Here is a 17,675-nt window from a genome sequence, read left to right as displayed (position 1 = left end):
AATAAAAATCATTTGAATTTATTGTAAAAACGTTTCTACCAAATCTGGATATGATATGACGTAATGTTGTAAAAGATACCTATTTAATAGACAGAAGCCCACGATATGATACTTTTGAAAAAGATACCTCGAGCAACTCTCGTATATAAAATGTCATAAAGATATGTAAAGACTGATTTATATAGAGAATGGCATTATTTTTATTTGAGCAACAAAGAACACGAAGAAGTGTTACGATTTCTGGATATTCTAGGGACAGACCTTACAGTGTACATGTATGATTATATGTCATTTCTATTCAGGATCTTCCCAAAACAAGATACAATTCAATATCTAGTCACAGGTAATATACTACCGCATATTTGAGTTCATCTCACAATATGCGCCTTTATCAAAGCTCTATCCTTGTATTATATGTCATCATTCACCTCCTTTTTGTGGAAAAAAACAAATAAATGTGATAAGCCGGAATTTATTTATCCATCCATACAGAGTCGGTACTTAGTCACTAGGTTTACGGGTTATCTCCCCTTTTCTATGAATCAATGAAAGTGAAAGGTGGGTGATGAAAGTATCCAATTTATTTTTTTGTATTATGAAATACCCTCCCACCTCACCCCTTGAGCTAGGCGTTAAGTATATACCCTTTCTCCTTTTGTTTGTTTAAATCACGTTTTTCATTGCTTTGCATGGTTTTGCTTTACCAAATTTATTAAAGTTATGCAAATGTTATTGAGAATCTTTTTCTGCTGTGGGTTTTTGTTTTTGTCTTTTCAGATATTTAAAGATTTTTTTGAAGGAGACTGACGATGCTGATCAGAATTGCCTGCTATTTCCGTATTCTGGGACCTTTGCAGTTTGGAATGATCTCTAGCCGAATGCGATGCGTGACATGGGTCAACTTGGCGAATTATCCATGCGAGGAGTTCGGGGAAAGACAGTAGACTATACTTCACAGTGGTCGTATTGGCGAAATCGTCACCTTCAATTTAACCATTGAACTGTTGATTTTGTTTTGCTTAACTGCGGGACTGAATATCGCGCATGCGCATAGGAACCCTGGGGTGGCAAAAAGAAAAACTTATCATGGTCGAAAAGTGTTGTGTCGTTGGGTGTACCAAAAGAGCTACGAAGGGTTGCAAGGTTTTTTTTCTTTAAGTTTCCCCTAAGTAAAACAAAAAGGCGAGCATGGGTTAATGCTGTTAATAGGAAGGGATGGTTACCAAACAAAAACAGTAGGATATGTAGTGAGCATTTTGAGACGGGTTGGCACTCGGACGATCGTGACGACCCCAACTACAGACCGACTCTATTTTCCTACAAATGTACACCTGAAGAGAACAGTGAACGATTTTCAAGAGCATATAGGAGAAACCTGACTAAGGTTTGCTTCTTTTTATTATAAAGTACGAATATTTACATCAACATTGGTTTATAATTAACGTCAACCCGAGATTCCTCTGTCGTGTTTTTACGCCCGTTAATTTGACTTGACATTTAGCGTGATTTGAGCTGGTCCCAATATTCCACGCTAAACACTTCGTATTGACTGTTGTACCAAATTTATATTTTAGGTGATTAAGAATTTACAATTAATTAGCATTTAATTATGCACAAGTCATGTTATATTTGAATGCATTAAATTATTAATATGTCATTTTCTGGTGATGCAGATTTTCCTGGTATAAAGACTCTTTGGTACAATTTCACATTCATTTTAGACTAGTGATTAGATTAATTGAAACTGTCCTCTTAACAATAGTGCAACTGACAAGCTGTTTAATTATTGAAATATTCAGTATGCAGTTGCTATTTGTTTTGAAAAGTTTCACAAACTACCCCATCTTTGCTGGTTGAAGTATGCTGGTCATTGATATGGGGAACCTGGATTCAAGTAGTGCCATAAAGTAAAATCTATCCATCTATGTTAAATTTACTGGTTAAATTTGATGGAAAAAAGTATTAGTCATATTTCTATGTAGTATATAACAGCATCTCTATATTATACAGTTATTGTACTATAAGCATGAAAAGTTTTTGTTTGTCGAAATGTGCATTGAATTTGTATATAGGCCAATACACAAGTCAAAAAAAATCTTAATGGAAAAAAAGCTGAACATCAGGTTTACCCCTTTTTTTATATACAAAATAAAGTTAATTTTTATTTGTAATATTATTGTAAGTTGTAATTTATTTTTTCTGTAGACTTTTGAGGAAGCAGCCGTAAAGCAAGAACATTTGGAGAGATGCAGATTAGAGGCATCTGTAAAAATGCACAGCTACAGTTTCCCTGAAGAGCTGCAGACATCCCCAGGAAAACTGTACAATGTCAATGTATATCCTGAAGAGGATGACATTGATATAGGTGTAGTCATAACAGCTGATGAAGGTTTGGATTGGGTTTTTTTCCCCAAAAGTGTTCACTTTGAATTCGGCACACATTTAAGCACCAGATTTTTTTTTTTTAAAAAAGAAGTCTCACAACTGCAGCGATATTGAGTAACGTGCATCAGCATGTTATGAAAATTACTTATTTGCACACACTGTTGCCATTATGAGATGTCATTCAAAAAATAATATTTCGGTGCTTATATCATGTATATTTACATACCCTTTAACTCCTTGCCTTGTCTGCAAATCATTTAAATTTGATATTTTGTTTTACTTCAAAATGTCTGTATTATCCTTTGGCTAAGTTACAATTAATGGAAGACTTATAGCAATTGCCAACTTTTTCAATGTGTGATTTTTGATTTTCATGTCTGACATTTACATTTGCCCTGCATTTAACATTTGTGATGTTCGCTATATCTGCAATTTTGTATACATGTAGCCGTATAAGGAATTTGTTAAATTTAAATAGCTGGGGATCCAAGATAACTTTGTTACATCCATGAATTCTCAATATCTGTGTTCATACTAAACAAGTTTTACTGTTTAAGCAAAGTTCATGTAGATTCAATGTAAATATCATATTTTGAATTCTTATATTGATAATGATTTTAGATGATGACATTTAAGTTGCTGGTAACTTTAATTAATGAAATCAATATTATTTCTTACACACATACAAAATCTGTATGTCTTAATGTGGTGGAGACCAATTGCATTGTACTACTCAATATATACATTTAGGTTCACAGTGTGACCCAGATCCTCTTCTTCAAGAAAATACTTTGTTGAAGGAGGAAAACATACTTTTGAAGGAAAAGCTTCACAAACTGCAATGGGGTGTGAACAAAATCAAAGATGATGATGTTGCAACTAGATTCTATACCGGATTGCCCAGCTTTGCTGTTTTCCTCTGGCTGTACAAGTAGAGTATTTTTTTATTAATATATTCTTAAATGGGCATTCTATATTTGATACAAAGGCATGTAATACTGTAAATCACGTTTTATTCGCGAGACTGTATTTAAGAAATAAAGTCTGCGTTTTCGTGAATGTTGCAGAATAACCTTCAAGGTCGAGAAACTTCTCTTCAAGGTCGAGAAATATTGTTTGAAAGATAAATGCGGAGGTGTTAGCCGAGGCTTTTATATTTCAAACAACATTTCGAGACCGAGGAGGTTATTCTGCATCATTCACGACAACAAGGACTTTATTTGTATTCTACCAACACCGATAAATACGGCTGATCGTTTCCTCTAAAGAGAAATGAATTAGGTCACCATGTCTCGATTATGCTGTTTCATTTAACACCAGAGGTAAAATTTGTTTGCTTACCTGTGTATGGAATGCAGACGATCTTAGTTTTTGTTACATTAAAAATAGCCTTTATTAAATTACAAATTTGTTCGTTATATGTATTGATCAGTTAAAACGAATATACAATAACAAAATCATGTTCCTGTTTTACTGCTAAAATCACATTGTTTAATGTGTAGGGAGGTCCGTGGAATAGCCCCGCTTAGCTATAAAAACCGACTTCATCAGCAAACTTAATGAAATTTACAGTGTTTATTTCTTACAAAGACGACACATCGATGCGGTCTAAACAAGTATTCATTCTACAGCCAAACATGCATTTGAATTGTTTTAATTTGATACATGTTTCTGATCTGAAAATTATTTGATGACGTTCGTGATTTATTGGAGAATAATGTCCAGCGGTTTCCTTTGATGTTTTCAAAAATCGTGCCACTGGTAGAATTTCTCGTAATTAAGCGAGACAGTGAGCTCGCGAAAATTTCTTTCTCGCGTTTAAAATTATTCCTTATAATTACATAGAGGAAAAACAACAATTCGTGAAAATTATGTCTCGCTAATAAACAGTCAATGATTATCTCGCGAAAATAAAGTGTCACGAAAATTCAGTGATCTACAGTATCAAGTAAATTATAATAGAAAAAGAGTTTTTAAAAATTTTGCAAAGTGAAGGTATCTTCTTATGATTAGAACAGAAAAATCTTTTCATATGGGGGGCAAATTATCGAGTATACATTTAAATAAACCCCCCCACTTGAAAAGTGGATGGGTGTATAATGATTGGGATGTCTGTATGTTATGCTTTTGGGTACCCTTCTCTTATCTGGAATTCCTCTCATACATGTGGCAGCAGGTGATACCATTTAGTGAGCTCAGTGCTCACATTACCACTAATTTTCTTTTGCAGTTTCCTACTTCCAAAGGCAAGGTGCATGACCTACTGGGTTGGTGAAGGTACATCTGAGACAGGAAGACAGCGGCCAAATAAAAGCACTCTCCCTCTCATTGACCAGTTGCTGGCAGTTCTTATGCGTCTGAAGGTTGCGCTTCTAGTAACTGATATTGCTGAACGATTTGGAATTTCACCTTAAGATTTTCTTCCATCTTTACAACATGGATTTGCCTTCTTCATGCAGAGCTCTGTGCTCTGAATAAGTTTCCCTCAAGAGAAAAAATTGCATCTTGTTTGCCTGAATGCATGAAAAAGTTTCCAAATTTAAGAGTAATTCTCGACTGTACTGAAATATATATACAGAAATCATCAAGTTTAGTTAACCAGAATTTAAACTTTTTCAAATTATAAACATCATACGACAATGAAGTTTTTGATAGGGATTTCACCTGCTGGAGTTATTTCTTTTGTGTCAAATGCTTGGGGTGGAAAAACTTCAGACAGGCAGATGGTTATTGATAGGGGGTTTTTGGATTTATTAGAACCAGGAGACAATGTAATGGCTGATAAAGGTTTTACAATTAGAGATTTACTGCATGAAAGAGGTTGTACTTTAAACATTCCACAATTCAACACTAAAGGACAATTTTCAGTTGATGAAATTCTGTACACACAAGAAATTGCAAAGGTTCGCATTCATGTCGAGAGAAGTATAGGTAGGATTAAATGTTTTCATATTTTTGATGGTGTAATGCCACTTTCACTTGCACTTTTGTTAAATCAAATGTTTCAAGTTGCTAGTTTCTTGACAAATCTTGATGTTCCACTCATTGAAAATTAAATGTACAAAGAGATTTTACTTTATTCTAAGTCACTCAATGAAATGTCTCAATAAAATGTCAATTTTGTAGCACACATTGATGAAATAGAAATGAGAGTATCAGTATCTGAGTATATGTTGGTTAGATGCTTAGAAGGTATATTTGAAGGTACTGTAAATCACTTTTTATTAGCGAGAACTTAATTTTAGCGTAATTACGCGAGAGAGTGTGATCGCGAAAATTTAATTCTCGCGTATAATAGTATTCCTTAAAATTATATAGAGGAATAATCACAATTCGTGAAAATAATGTCTCGCTTATCAAGAGTCGATGACTATCACGCGAAAATAAGAAATCGCGTAAATTTAGTGATCTACAGTATATTGGGTACTTGAAAAATGTAGGGGGGCATATGCTGTTTATATGTTTTATGTGTAACTTTTATTGAATTTTACCCTTGTGAACCCCAACCAATCTTTAATAACAACTTTACCTATACATGTAAAAAAGTGAATTCAAGAATGAATCTTTTTATTTTCTTAATTCTTGCAGTTTGCAATCTCTATTTTTGGACAATAGATGGTTATAAAATGCAAATGTATTAGTTAGATCACATGAAATGTATTGTCAAAATTAAAAGCTTATGTATTTGAATAAATGCCTACTATTTTTAACTCAATGAAAACAAATCTGTAGATAGAGTTTATGTATTTTTAAATGTTCCTACACATGTATTTTTAAACTGTTCTTATATGTCATAGAAAATGCACCAAAATCAGTTGTTATTATATACTCTTAGTCTAATATTTACTCTAATTTGTTTTAAAAAAATGTATGCATCTTATTGTAGTCAAATCAATGAATACAAGATTTTGGAATTAAAATATACTGTTTCACTTATATTTAATAAGATAGCTTCAGTATAAATATTTCAATCCACATGAAAAATTTAATTTACATGTAAGTGGATCAACGCGGACGTGGGGAAAACATTGGATTGAAATTTGAGTTTGAAATTCATTTTCAATCCACCTGAGCTGTCTTCAAAAGCAAAGTGTGCATGTATGATCCAAAAGACAAATATTTCAATTCCCAAATATATGTTGGTTGAAATTTATACTGATATGAATTTATTAGCCTATAATATTATCTTAAGACACTGGTAAAAGTCATAGAAGACATTTTTTTCTGGAGACGGCCATATATATATGATTCTAGAGGGAGGGGGGGAGGGGGGCAAATTGTCGAGTCAGATCATGCTTTGTATATAACAATTAATTTTTAGGATGACAAGTTTTTTTTAGTTTTGTCTTCGATGAAATATGTTTGACAGCTTTCTTATTTATTTCCAAGACTATTAAGCCTCTCCAGCCCACACATACATAATACCAAACAGAAATAAAATATTTGTCACTTCATGTATTGTTTTAAAACGGTGGACAGAAAATTCTTATTTATATACAGTGCATTATTTTCAAACGATACCAAAAATGGGATTATTTGTTTTCTGTGTCAATCAGTAATAATGTGCCTTCCGTTCTAGAGCTGAGGGATTAAAATGAAATGCAATTGTGAACTGCCCGGCCTTGTACCTATCGATCGACCATAAAGTGGACGATCGTCGAGAATGGCAGATCGGGTATAGCGTCCGCGACTAAGGGTAGTACAGACTGTACCTCGGTAAAATGGGGGGTATCTAGAGGGCTGCCATCGAAATGAATGGATATGTTTAAATTTAGGATGGAGTTGACTATTTCCAATATGTCTTTTTTTCAAAGATCACCCCAACTCCTCTGCTAAGTGCTGTAACGAATTTTTTTTAGCTTGTTTAAACTTTCCCGGATCGCCATCTTACTCTATGTAAACACTGCCGTAACCAAGGCTTTGCGGAAATTAGTTACGTATTTCACAGTCATATTATTGGGAATAAAAAGAAAAAAAGGCTCCTTAAAAAGAAAATTTAAATTTATTTACAAAATTTTACTTAATAATTTATTGCAAAACTTTTATTCATGTTAATGTCAAAGTACACGTGAATCTTTGCCACTCTTCTCTTTTGCCACCCCTGAAGCGTTATGCGCATGCGTGCATATTATCATGAAAGAGTCTATTTATTTTTTTGAATTATGAAATAATTTATCATAATTTTCAGTTTTAAAGGTTAAGTTTCAGTCAAAAAAGTAAAACGGATTTTCTTATTAACATTGATATTGCTCGATGGCAAGTATTTTATTGGATTGAAACAGATCGATTTTCCACCCGTCCATGCTTTAACATTGGCACATGGTACAAGAGATTACAATGTGGTAATAATAACCAACTTCATCAGCAGATTTTGAATGAAGAAAAGCGTACTTAGTGAAATAATATTCAAACTAAATGAGCTAATGTAAAAATAGGTTTGAACTTCAACTTCATTCGGTCCATGTTATTCAAGGTCATTGGTCAATAAACATCAGCACTCATGGTGGCCTATATTTAGTTACTTAGGTCCCTTAGCCTATCTTTAGGGGATTTTAAAATGGGAATATCCATAATTATAATTCTTACAGTATGAGTATGCTTTTGTAACTTTGGATTGGTTGCATTTATCAGTTTATTTAAAATATGGAGTGATATTTAACAAAAATAAATAAATGTTCAAGGATAGGGTAACCCTAGCTGTGCCATACCAGTCTACCTTTTTCCTTAAAACAGTGAATAAATAGAAAAAAAAAATACAGATTGAGAAGTTATAAAAGTTTGATAAATCTTTGGAAATGTTATTTATAGCTTGATTCACAAAGGGACAGAACTCTAATTAAAGTATATAAATTTCAATCAAGGCCATTCATCTTTATCAAGGGTCCAAAGAGAGGCATGAAAGATATGCAATTGCGACAAAGGCAGTAATTAATTGTGAAATAAAATAGTTTGAAGTAAAAAACAGAACAAGTTTTGGTGCTTTTGAATGTAACATTACAATTATGCATTGTATGATATGAATGAAACATCAAATAACTTGTGTATTTGTTTATACATATTTACAGTTGTACATACGCTATATGACAAAACTCAAGGTAAGTAAATATGAATGATGACTAAATAGATTTTGAGTTCAAAAATTCAGTTGGATGGAAGCATTACAATGAACGATTCAGGCTGTAAAATCTGGGGGGCATACCCGGCATAGGTAACATGCACCAGAGTTGAATGGTACATTGTCTGTCAAATCCACATAATTTGTAATAGGACCAGCAGCATCCTCAACCATTCGGATATCACTTCTCTTAAGGGGCTTGACATGGAGGACAACTTCAGACTCAACAAGAACAATAACAATGTGTGCATAGTAATTTGAATTGAATTGAACATACATTAATTTTATTGTAATAAACATATACAATGTAATACATAGTAATTTAGGACCTCAATGGTTCATTAGTAACAGTTGATATAGATAGGAGTCTCCAATTTTTATTATAATTAACTACATGTAGATATCTAGCAAGGCTAACTAGTATTTTACTGGTTAAATATATATCAAAGGGTTCAGATTAAGTGAGATGGGGTCAAAGGCATGTTTCACAAATATATTCTGTGTTGTCATTTTGGTTTAGTTAAAATTATACTTAAAAGAAATAAAAGAAGGTCAGGATGTTCGTTCATTTGGAAGCTGTCTCCAGTGTACATGAGCATAATCATGAATTTCTCTAACAGTGCCTCTACCTTAATTGAGAAGGTTTGATGATGACACAATATAAACACATCATTTAAAGGGGCTGGGTGGTTGTGGCCATTTTTAGACTATTTTGATCGCCTTTAGAAGAAGAGCTCAATGTAAAGATATAACAAAATGATCAAATTTAAAACTAAACACATGCTAAAATTTATGTAATTTTTCTTTGCCAAATCATAGTTGACAGCTTAAGATATCATATCCCAAAATTTAAATTATATCTGGTGGTTAATAATTGTTGACCCCCTAGCCTCCCTAATGTCTTCTCTCCCTTTAACTGCATAAAGGCCATGTATCTTATATACCGGTAGTTGTGTTTAGTAAATGAAAAGTTTTACCATCTTAAGTAAACATGAAAAATCAGGGAAACTTATTTTACTAATTTATTTATTGTTTCACAAATGTTGATTATTTGCTCAGAGATTAATTTCAGCACGGGATTGTAATTCCTGACAATGTTCTAAAATATGGGTCTAGTCACTTGTTTAATATTTATACAAGAAGAGAATTTTGGGTATTTAAATATAATTCTACAAATAAAAGACTATAAAAAGAAATTAAATAATAATAATAATTTATAGGCTAATTGAAGCACTGTAAACAAATAAATAAATTAGGAAATTAACATTTATTCTTTTGAGTTATCTTTCTCATTCGGAAAAGTGAACCTTAAAATAGGTTAAAACCTTAAATACCTTAAAACTTTATTTTCCTGAACTTTTACCAATTTTACTCAAGTTATTCAATTTGGCATTGGGAATGAGGGACAATTTACAGAGTTCTTCAGGTGCTAGTCAATGCAGGCTCATTTGAATACAGTTCACAGTGCTGGTACTTTCTTTGTATTTTTCTTATGACACATGCTGTATGAGTGGTCATGCAATAATACATGTAATACTAGTAAATAAATCAAAAATAAATAATAAAAAAAAAAATAAATAAATAAATAAAAAAATAAATAAATAAATAAATGAATAAATAAAAAGGGTTATAATGAGACTTATAAGGTTTACACTGGGGCTTTTTGTCAGTGTTGGTTTCTGCTGCATCTCTTAAGTTGTGAAATAAATAGATTTGGTATTTCACAGAGATAAAAGTTGTTTTAGTTAAAATTTTATATTCACAGTTTTTAAACTCACAAAGGGTATAAATTGTTTAGGTAACTAGTTTTCTTTATCACTTAAACAGTAAAGGCGAGATTATCTAACTACCTAACAGATTAGGGGGGGGGGGCACATATTGTTCCACAGGCTAGGTTAGTCAATCTAATCCATTTCCTACAATATTTTCTTTTTAATAGTACGCAATTACTGTTAGAAATTAAAAGACATATGCATATCTCAGGGGCATTTTCCCAATTAAAATATCAGTTCAAACCTAGTTCCCATTTGCATGTAATTTGATAGGTGTTTATCCCTCATCATCATAATTATTTTATTTTACTTTGCACATTTATCTCGTATGGGATTAAGATGCATTAGTTGGTGCATATATATGTACATGCAGTGTACATCCATGCATGAGCTAGTGGGTACAAATACAGGTTAGCTAGGGGATACAAATACAAATCCACATGTGTGTAGGAGTTAGAGATTCATGATACTGTACTAAGATTAGATAAACTTCTCCAGCATTTTAGGGTATTAGATAATGGATAGGTTTCCACTGACTAAGCATATTAATTATCATGCTCTCTATCATATATCCATTTTCTACAGCCTTATTGGCTTAAAAAGATTTAAAAGTCTGTAATTTTAATAATTAAATATAATTTTAATAACCTATTCCATAGAATATTTTTGCAAAGGGGGGGGGGAGCTTAAGGTGTGATAAGTAAGATTATGCATTTGGATAGAGCATCAGCTTGGAAGGGGTTTAGAATAAAGGATTTAATCATATGTGCCTTCAATGTCTGCTACAGTCTAATTACATTTACAAATGAGTAATAAATACAAAGTCCTCTATAGTGTGTCTTGGTTTGAAAGGTACTTGTATACAAAATTTAATCAATTTTGAGCTTGTTTTCAAAAATAAGTGGTACATGTATAACATCATTCCCTCAGAAATGGCAAGTTACATTACCAAATATCACAAAACATGTTCTGCAGTTTACAAATTGGTAATGTGAACACTTTTATTGTCAACAATACAGGAGCAGCATAATCATGCTGAAAGGAAAAAAAGGGGGGGGGGGGTAAAGAGTAAAGGTGCTCATTAATTTTGTTTGTAATCTATGCATTAAAGTATTTTACAATTTTAATTTTTCAAATCACCTAAAGAATAAATAAGAAATAAAATTCAAATTAATAAACAAACAAATAAAAAAAAGGGGGGGGGGGTAAATCTAAATAAAACGTATTTTCTACATAATTTTCTTACATAAGTCCAGGTAATAGTTCTTTCTTGCCAGTTGGATATTATTAATAGAAACATAGACCCAAAGCAATATAATACTAGTAACTTAGAAAGATGTAAATTCAGGAGGGGGAAGGGGTTAGGTACCATTAATTTGAAGGGAGACCAGAATTATTTTTGTGCAGGATAGTTCTACAATGGGTTGGAAATGATAGAGAGTGATGTTCACGATGGATGAGTTGCTGAGGGTATTGAGTAGGCTAGGAGTCCATGGTGGGTGGTTAAATTGAAGTTGCCTACCCCCACCAGGTGGCGGTGGGCACCTACGGTGCCCATGTGGCGAAATCGTCACCTTCAATTTAACCATTGAACTGTTGATTTTGTTGACTTTTTGTGGTTGATGTTGATATATGTGATGGTTGATGTTGATATATGTGATGTTGACTTTGAAAATTATATCTTATACAATGTAAAGCTAAAGCAAAACAATATAATTAAAAGATAATTTGTGTTGAAATGTGTCCGTAGCACGATTGAGGTCAACCCAGCGTGCTACTTTTCCCGTCAGGAAGGGCACAACTTATGTTGATTTTGGGGTATGCCATTTTGCCGGCTGCCCCACTGTTGTGTAGACCACTGTGGACAATACCTGCCAACTCGAATAAAACATTAAACTTAAATACTTAGCATTTGTTTATTATATATAGGTCTTTGATAATACCGCATATTTGAGTTCATCTCACAATATGCGCCGTTATCAAAGCTCTATCCTTGTATTATATGTCATCATTCACCTCCTTTTTGTGGAAAAAAACAAATAAATGTGATAAGCCGGAATTTATTTATCCATCCATACAGAGTCGGTACTTAGTCACTAGGTTTACGGGTTATCTCCCCTTTTCTATGAATCAATGAAAGTGAAAGGTGGGTGATGAAAGTATCCAATTTATTTTTTTGTATTATGAAATACCCTCCCACCTCACCCCTTGAGCTAGGCGTTAAGTATATACCCTTTCTCCTTTTGTTTGTTTAAATCACGTTTTTCATTGCTTTGCATGGTTTTGCTTTACCAAATTTATTAAAGTTATGCAAATGTTATTGAGAATCTTTTTCTGCTGTGGGTTTTTGTTTTTGTCTTTTCAGATATTTAAAGATTTTTTTGAAGGAGACTGACGATGCTGATCAGAATTGCCTGCTATTTCCGTATTCTGGGACCTTTGCAGTTTGGAATGATCTCTAGCCGAATGCGATGCGTGACATGGGTCAACTTGGCGAATTATCCATGCGAGGAGTTCGGGGAAAGACAGTAGACTATACTTCACAGTGGTCGTATTGGCGAAATCGTCACCTTCAATTTAACCATTGAACTGTTGATTTTGTTGACTTTTTGTTGTTGATGTTGATATATGTGATGGTTGATGTTGATATATGTGATGTTGACTTTGAAAATTATATCTTATACAATGTAAAGCTAAAGCAAAACAATATAATTAAAAGATAATTTGTGTTGAAATGTGTCCGTAGCACGATTGAGGTCAACCCAGCGTGCTACTTTTCCCGTCAGGAAGGGCACAACTTATGTTGATTTTGGGGGTATGCCATTTTGCCGGCTGCCCCACTGTTGTGTAGACCACTGTGGACAATACCTGCCAACTCGAATAAAACATTAAACTTAAATACTTAGCATTTGTTTATTATATATAGGTCTTTGATAAATTACAATATATACAAGTCTTAAAAAATCTCTTCTCATTCAAAAGTTATGACCAATTATAGTTAAAGTTCTTTGAAAAGTAGGTCAAACTTCAAGGTCGAGATCAGGAGATCAGCAATCAAAGTGTGTTTAGAAAGGTCTTATCACAGATAGCACACGTGTTTAATATGAAAAATCTCTTCTCATTCAAAAATCTATATGGCTGCGGCGGCCATGCTTAAAGTTTTTGTGACAGACGGACAGACGAATGAGATTTAATGTCCCCTCGCTTTTGCGAAAGCGGGGACGATTAACAGGAAGCTATCTTGACATATATTATTTTATTATTACTAATAGATAAATGGCATGTTTTAAGACATTGCATCTCCAATTTCATTTTGGTGACACATTGATTTTGAGAAAAACAAAACCAGGAAGTCGTCTCATTTTTCATTTTAATAGCGTGCATGACATATAATTAAAAACAAGGTCCGTATACAAATATCGTCATCTTGTTTTCGAAAATAAAACAACACCAATCTTAAATTAAAGGTTTGTTTCTTCAACTTAAGATATTTCTGCATAAAGCCACATATTTATGTCTTTTGAGAGAAATTCTATAATTTTACCTTAAATATTAGTTTTCAGGACTAACGTTAAAGAAATGTATTCGAACATGACATTGTTCCTTATGTCACTCTGTTGTATGATGGTCATTACTAGAGCCGACTCTCCAAAGCCAAAGACCTTCCGCCATGACTATGTAACATATAAAAATGTTTGACGGGAAATGGACTGGATACCAAAGTGCGATATTGTCATAACTCATAAGGAAACTGGGGGAGGTAACTCACTAGTATTTATTTATGAAAAATTCATTTTGCCTTCTGCCTGGAAGTAAAAACTATAATTTCAAATTCAAAAAATCCATAACATGCATATTTTTTTGTCATTTAAGTATCAGTCACATTATCCAGCGATTGGGTATACGATGAGAAACCGATGCATTTTTTGATGAAAATAACTTGGTTGCCAACCGGGCACCACTAGTGATCGGACGGTGACTGACGCCATTTTGCGAATCGGTGGGGTCATCGGTAGGAAATAATTCGTAGTTAAAATTCAGGGATGTCTCCAACGATGCCTCAGATCGCTCCTCATCCTCAACCCATCGCTAACACATCTTTCAAGGATCGGCCGATGTATGGCCGAGCATCGTCAAGTGTCCGTTGAATCTGAGGTCTTCGGGGGGTTGAGTAGTGTTCAACAGATAACGGCCGATCATCTGTCGATGTTCAACCAAACATCGGCCCGATATTCGAATGATGTTCACCAATGTATGAGCGATGTAATATACATCGGTCAATTATCCTGGAACATCGTTTCATGATTTGCAATGCATCGCTGGGCCTTTGTAAGTCCGGCCGGCAACCACGTCATTTTTATCATAAAACGCATTGGTTGCCCATTGTATACCCATCGCTGGATAACGTGACTGATACTTTAAGGACTACTTGGCCGATGTGGACCGATGTTGGAGCATAGTTAATGCCTAGGTCACATTTCCCGGCCGGTAGCCGTAGACCGGTGGTAATCGTTGGTAATCCGTTGCAGCAATGTAGTCAAAGAAAGCACGACAGTCTTTAGAAAGCCTTGATGTTTGCTGCAAGTTAGCAGCAAGTCTGCAGAAAGCTTGCTGCAATTATTTTTCCATGCAAATGAGGTTTGTTGCAAGTCTGCAGCAAACACTGGATTTTCCAAATGTGGCTTGCGGCAAACATTGCTGCTAGCTAATGCAGCAAACAATTTTCTTATGGTTTTGGCACATTCATGTGTACAAGCAGCAAGTTCGTAGAAAGCTTTTGTCCTGACTTAAATCTGTTGATTTTGGAGGAAATCCACCACATGTTTCTGAAATGATACAAGGCTCTCTTTATGTTCCTGGACAAAGTTTTCATACTTTTTGAAAATTAAAGTGCATTATAGCTTTTTATATGAAAAGAACATTAAGAACTTTACATATAATTTTTAATTGAATATTACCGTGATTAGACAGCTACTAATCAATTTGAAACATTTAATTGATTCAGGTCCTTTGATTTATTTAAGAAGTATACATATGTGATATTAAAAGAGGACTGAAATTCATAATAAATAAAGATTTAGATTTGACCTAGCGTTTACACAAGTTACTCAAATGAGCTATTAAGAAATACTCTTTTAAATATCATATTTAAACAAAATAATTTCTTACCAATTAGATATCATGGATGCCAATGAACACCTACATCCAGAGTTTGACACTTTTAATCATTCAAAACGGTGTATAATCCTAACAAAATACTGAGATTTGTCAACTTCAATTTAAACATTTCAAAATGGCTAGTTCTGTGTTGATCCCAGTGCAATCTGTATTTCATTGGCTGATTTGACTTGTTAACTTTTTTTGCGAACTTCCTGTCAACATTCGAATTATGAAATGTTTCCTGCGAACTTGCTGCTAACATCAAATTGGTGTGTATGTTTCTTGCAATGTTCTCTTCAAACATGTTGGGTTCCTACGAATTTGCTGCAAGCTTGCAGCAATTGCTGCATCTCTGCAAACATGTTGGGTTCCTATGAATTTGCTGCAAGCTTGCAGCAATTGCTGCAATGTTTGCCGCAAGATTGCAGCTAGCGGCAATCATCTGCGAACAAGAATTTTTTTCCTGCGAACAATTTTGTTTGCTGCAAGCTTGCAGCAGACTTGCTGCAGGCCTGCAGCAAACATTTAAGGAATGTTTTTTAGTTTTGTGTGAGTTATTGGTGTGTGAATCACACAGACTTGTCACGTAGGCATATTTCATGAAGCGCGCTAGCGCTTCATGAAAAATATGCCTATGTGCAAGTCTGTGTGATTCACACACCAATAATTCACACTAAACTGAAAAAAACATTCCTTATATTTACATTTTACCAGTTTGGAGGCCAAAAAAATATACCCAATATTTGAATTTCTCGCTGTCCTATTTTATTGCATTTTACTATAATCGCTGCAGTCTCATTGTGACGTCACGTTAACGCACGTTTCTCCGTGTATATTTCTACGCGTGAGTATACACAAAAATGAATTTCAAATCAATTTCACTGTAAGCTTACTAGAAAAACACAGCGAATGTTAATATATCAGTTTGGTAATCATCGTCAAGTGTCCGTTGATCTGAGGTCATCTAGGGGATTGAGCGGCGGGCAGCAGACATCGGCCGATCATCGGTAGATGTTTGACCAAACATTTGCCCATAGCCGACCGACGTACGAACGATATTCACCGGTCGATTACCCTGGAACTTTGTGTTATGATTAGCAATGCATCGCTGGGCCTTTGTACGTCCGGCGGGCAACCACGCCATTTTAAAAAACGGCATAGCTGGATAATGTGACTGATACTTAAAAGCACTACTAGGCAGATGTGGACCGATGTTAAGGCATTGCTCACACCACGGTTTACCACCGATTACCAACGGTCTACGGTCATTGACGGGGAAATGTAACTCGGGCATTATTACATGTAACCATGTTGGATACAAATTTCAAACAGAACACTGACGAATAAACCATTCGATAAATATGTTAAAATTCAGAAGAAGTTCCATACATTTGATTTGCCAGCGGAATTAATTCAATTAATCTTTATTGAGTAATGTCAAAAAGTAGTATATTATTTTACATATACAGCCCTAGGCCCATATGCTAAATGTATTTAAAAAATATTTAGCATATGGGCCTAGGGCTCTATATGTAAAATAATATACTACTATCTGACATTACTCAATAAAGATGAGCCCTAGGCCCATATGCTAAATATATTTAAAAAATTTCAGGTTGTCGGGGAAAGATTGTGGCATTTTATGCTATTCTATCTAAAACACTTAACAGAACAGCATCCCAATAAATACAGTCATCAAGTTTGGAAATGTATTGACCAATGAGGGAGGAGGATACAACCCAACAACAGATAAATTTACCGCACCAGAGGATGGCGTCTATTCGTTTTCCTGGACATACTGCACAGACAAAGGATCCACTACGTACATAGCTGGTATCGTAGATGGAACCACTCGTGCATACATATCCAATGCTAATCAGGCAAATGGATGGCAAAATACATCAGGGCACCTTGTCATAAAACTGAAAAAAGGAAACCAATTTTGGGTTCAAACCATGACCAAAATTTCCAAACTCATTCATGAAAGTTACACGTTCCTGTCTGGGTACAAGTTGTCTGGTTGTTAATCTATGGAAATAAATTTTCCAACATATTTTTCTTTATTTGAAACATATTTTGTTGATATTGCTCCTGGAGTTTTCTTTTCTGAAGCATGGAGATAACGACAGCATTCAAGCTCAAAAGTCCATAAAACAATATAAAAAAAGAGCGGAGCAAAACATATCCAAACACCAAAGGTAAGATCCGATGCCAAGAAGGAATTAGCATCCTCTGTATACCGG

General features: G+C 34.2%; 2 protein-coding genes and 1 pseudogene across 2 annotated transcripts; all 3 read left to right on the top strand.

Moving 5' to 3' along the window:
• The first annotated feature begins 1,086 nt into the window (after positions 1 to 1,086).
• LOC134253720 (uncharacterized) lies at positions 1,087 to 3,320 on the top strand. The gene is made up of 4 exons (XM_062736300.1): positions 1,087 to 1,097; positions 1,210 to 1,384; positions 2,206 to 2,389; positions 3,136 to 3,320. The coding sequence occupies exons 1-4, from the start codon at positions 1,087 to 1,089 to the stop codon at positions 3,318 to 3,320; spliced, it is 555 nt and encodes a 184-aa protein (XP_062592284.1).
• On the top strand, positions 2,914 to 5,441 carry LOC134253721 (uncharacterized; annotated as a pseudogene).
• An 8,422-nt stretch (positions 5,442 to 13,863) lies between these two features.
• LOC134253723 (complement C1q tumor necrosis factor-related protein 2-like) lies at positions 13,864 to 17,459 on the top strand. The gene is made up of 2 exons (XM_062736304.1): positions 13,864 to 13,950; positions 17,103 to 17,459. Exons 1-2 carry the CDS (start codon positions 13,864 to 13,866, stop codon positions 17,457 to 17,459), a joined length of 444 nt encoding a protein of 147 aa, XP_062592288.1.
• Positions 17,460 to 17,675: the final 216 nt, after the last annotated feature.

The sequence above is a fragment of the Saccostrea cucullata genome, unplaced genomic scaffold (genome assembly GCF_032062105.1).
Source record: "Saccostrea cucullata isolate Sc308-1 unplaced genomic scaffold, CSIRO_AGI_Scuc_v1 ctg2722, whole genome shotgun sequence".
In the NCBI taxonomy this organism is placed as follows: Eukaryota; Metazoa; Mollusca; class Bivalvia; order Ostreida; family Ostreidae; genus Saccostrea; species Saccostrea cuccullata.
Note: the sequence above shows the minus strand (reverse complement) of the source record. Positions and strands in the feature narration are given on the sequence as shown.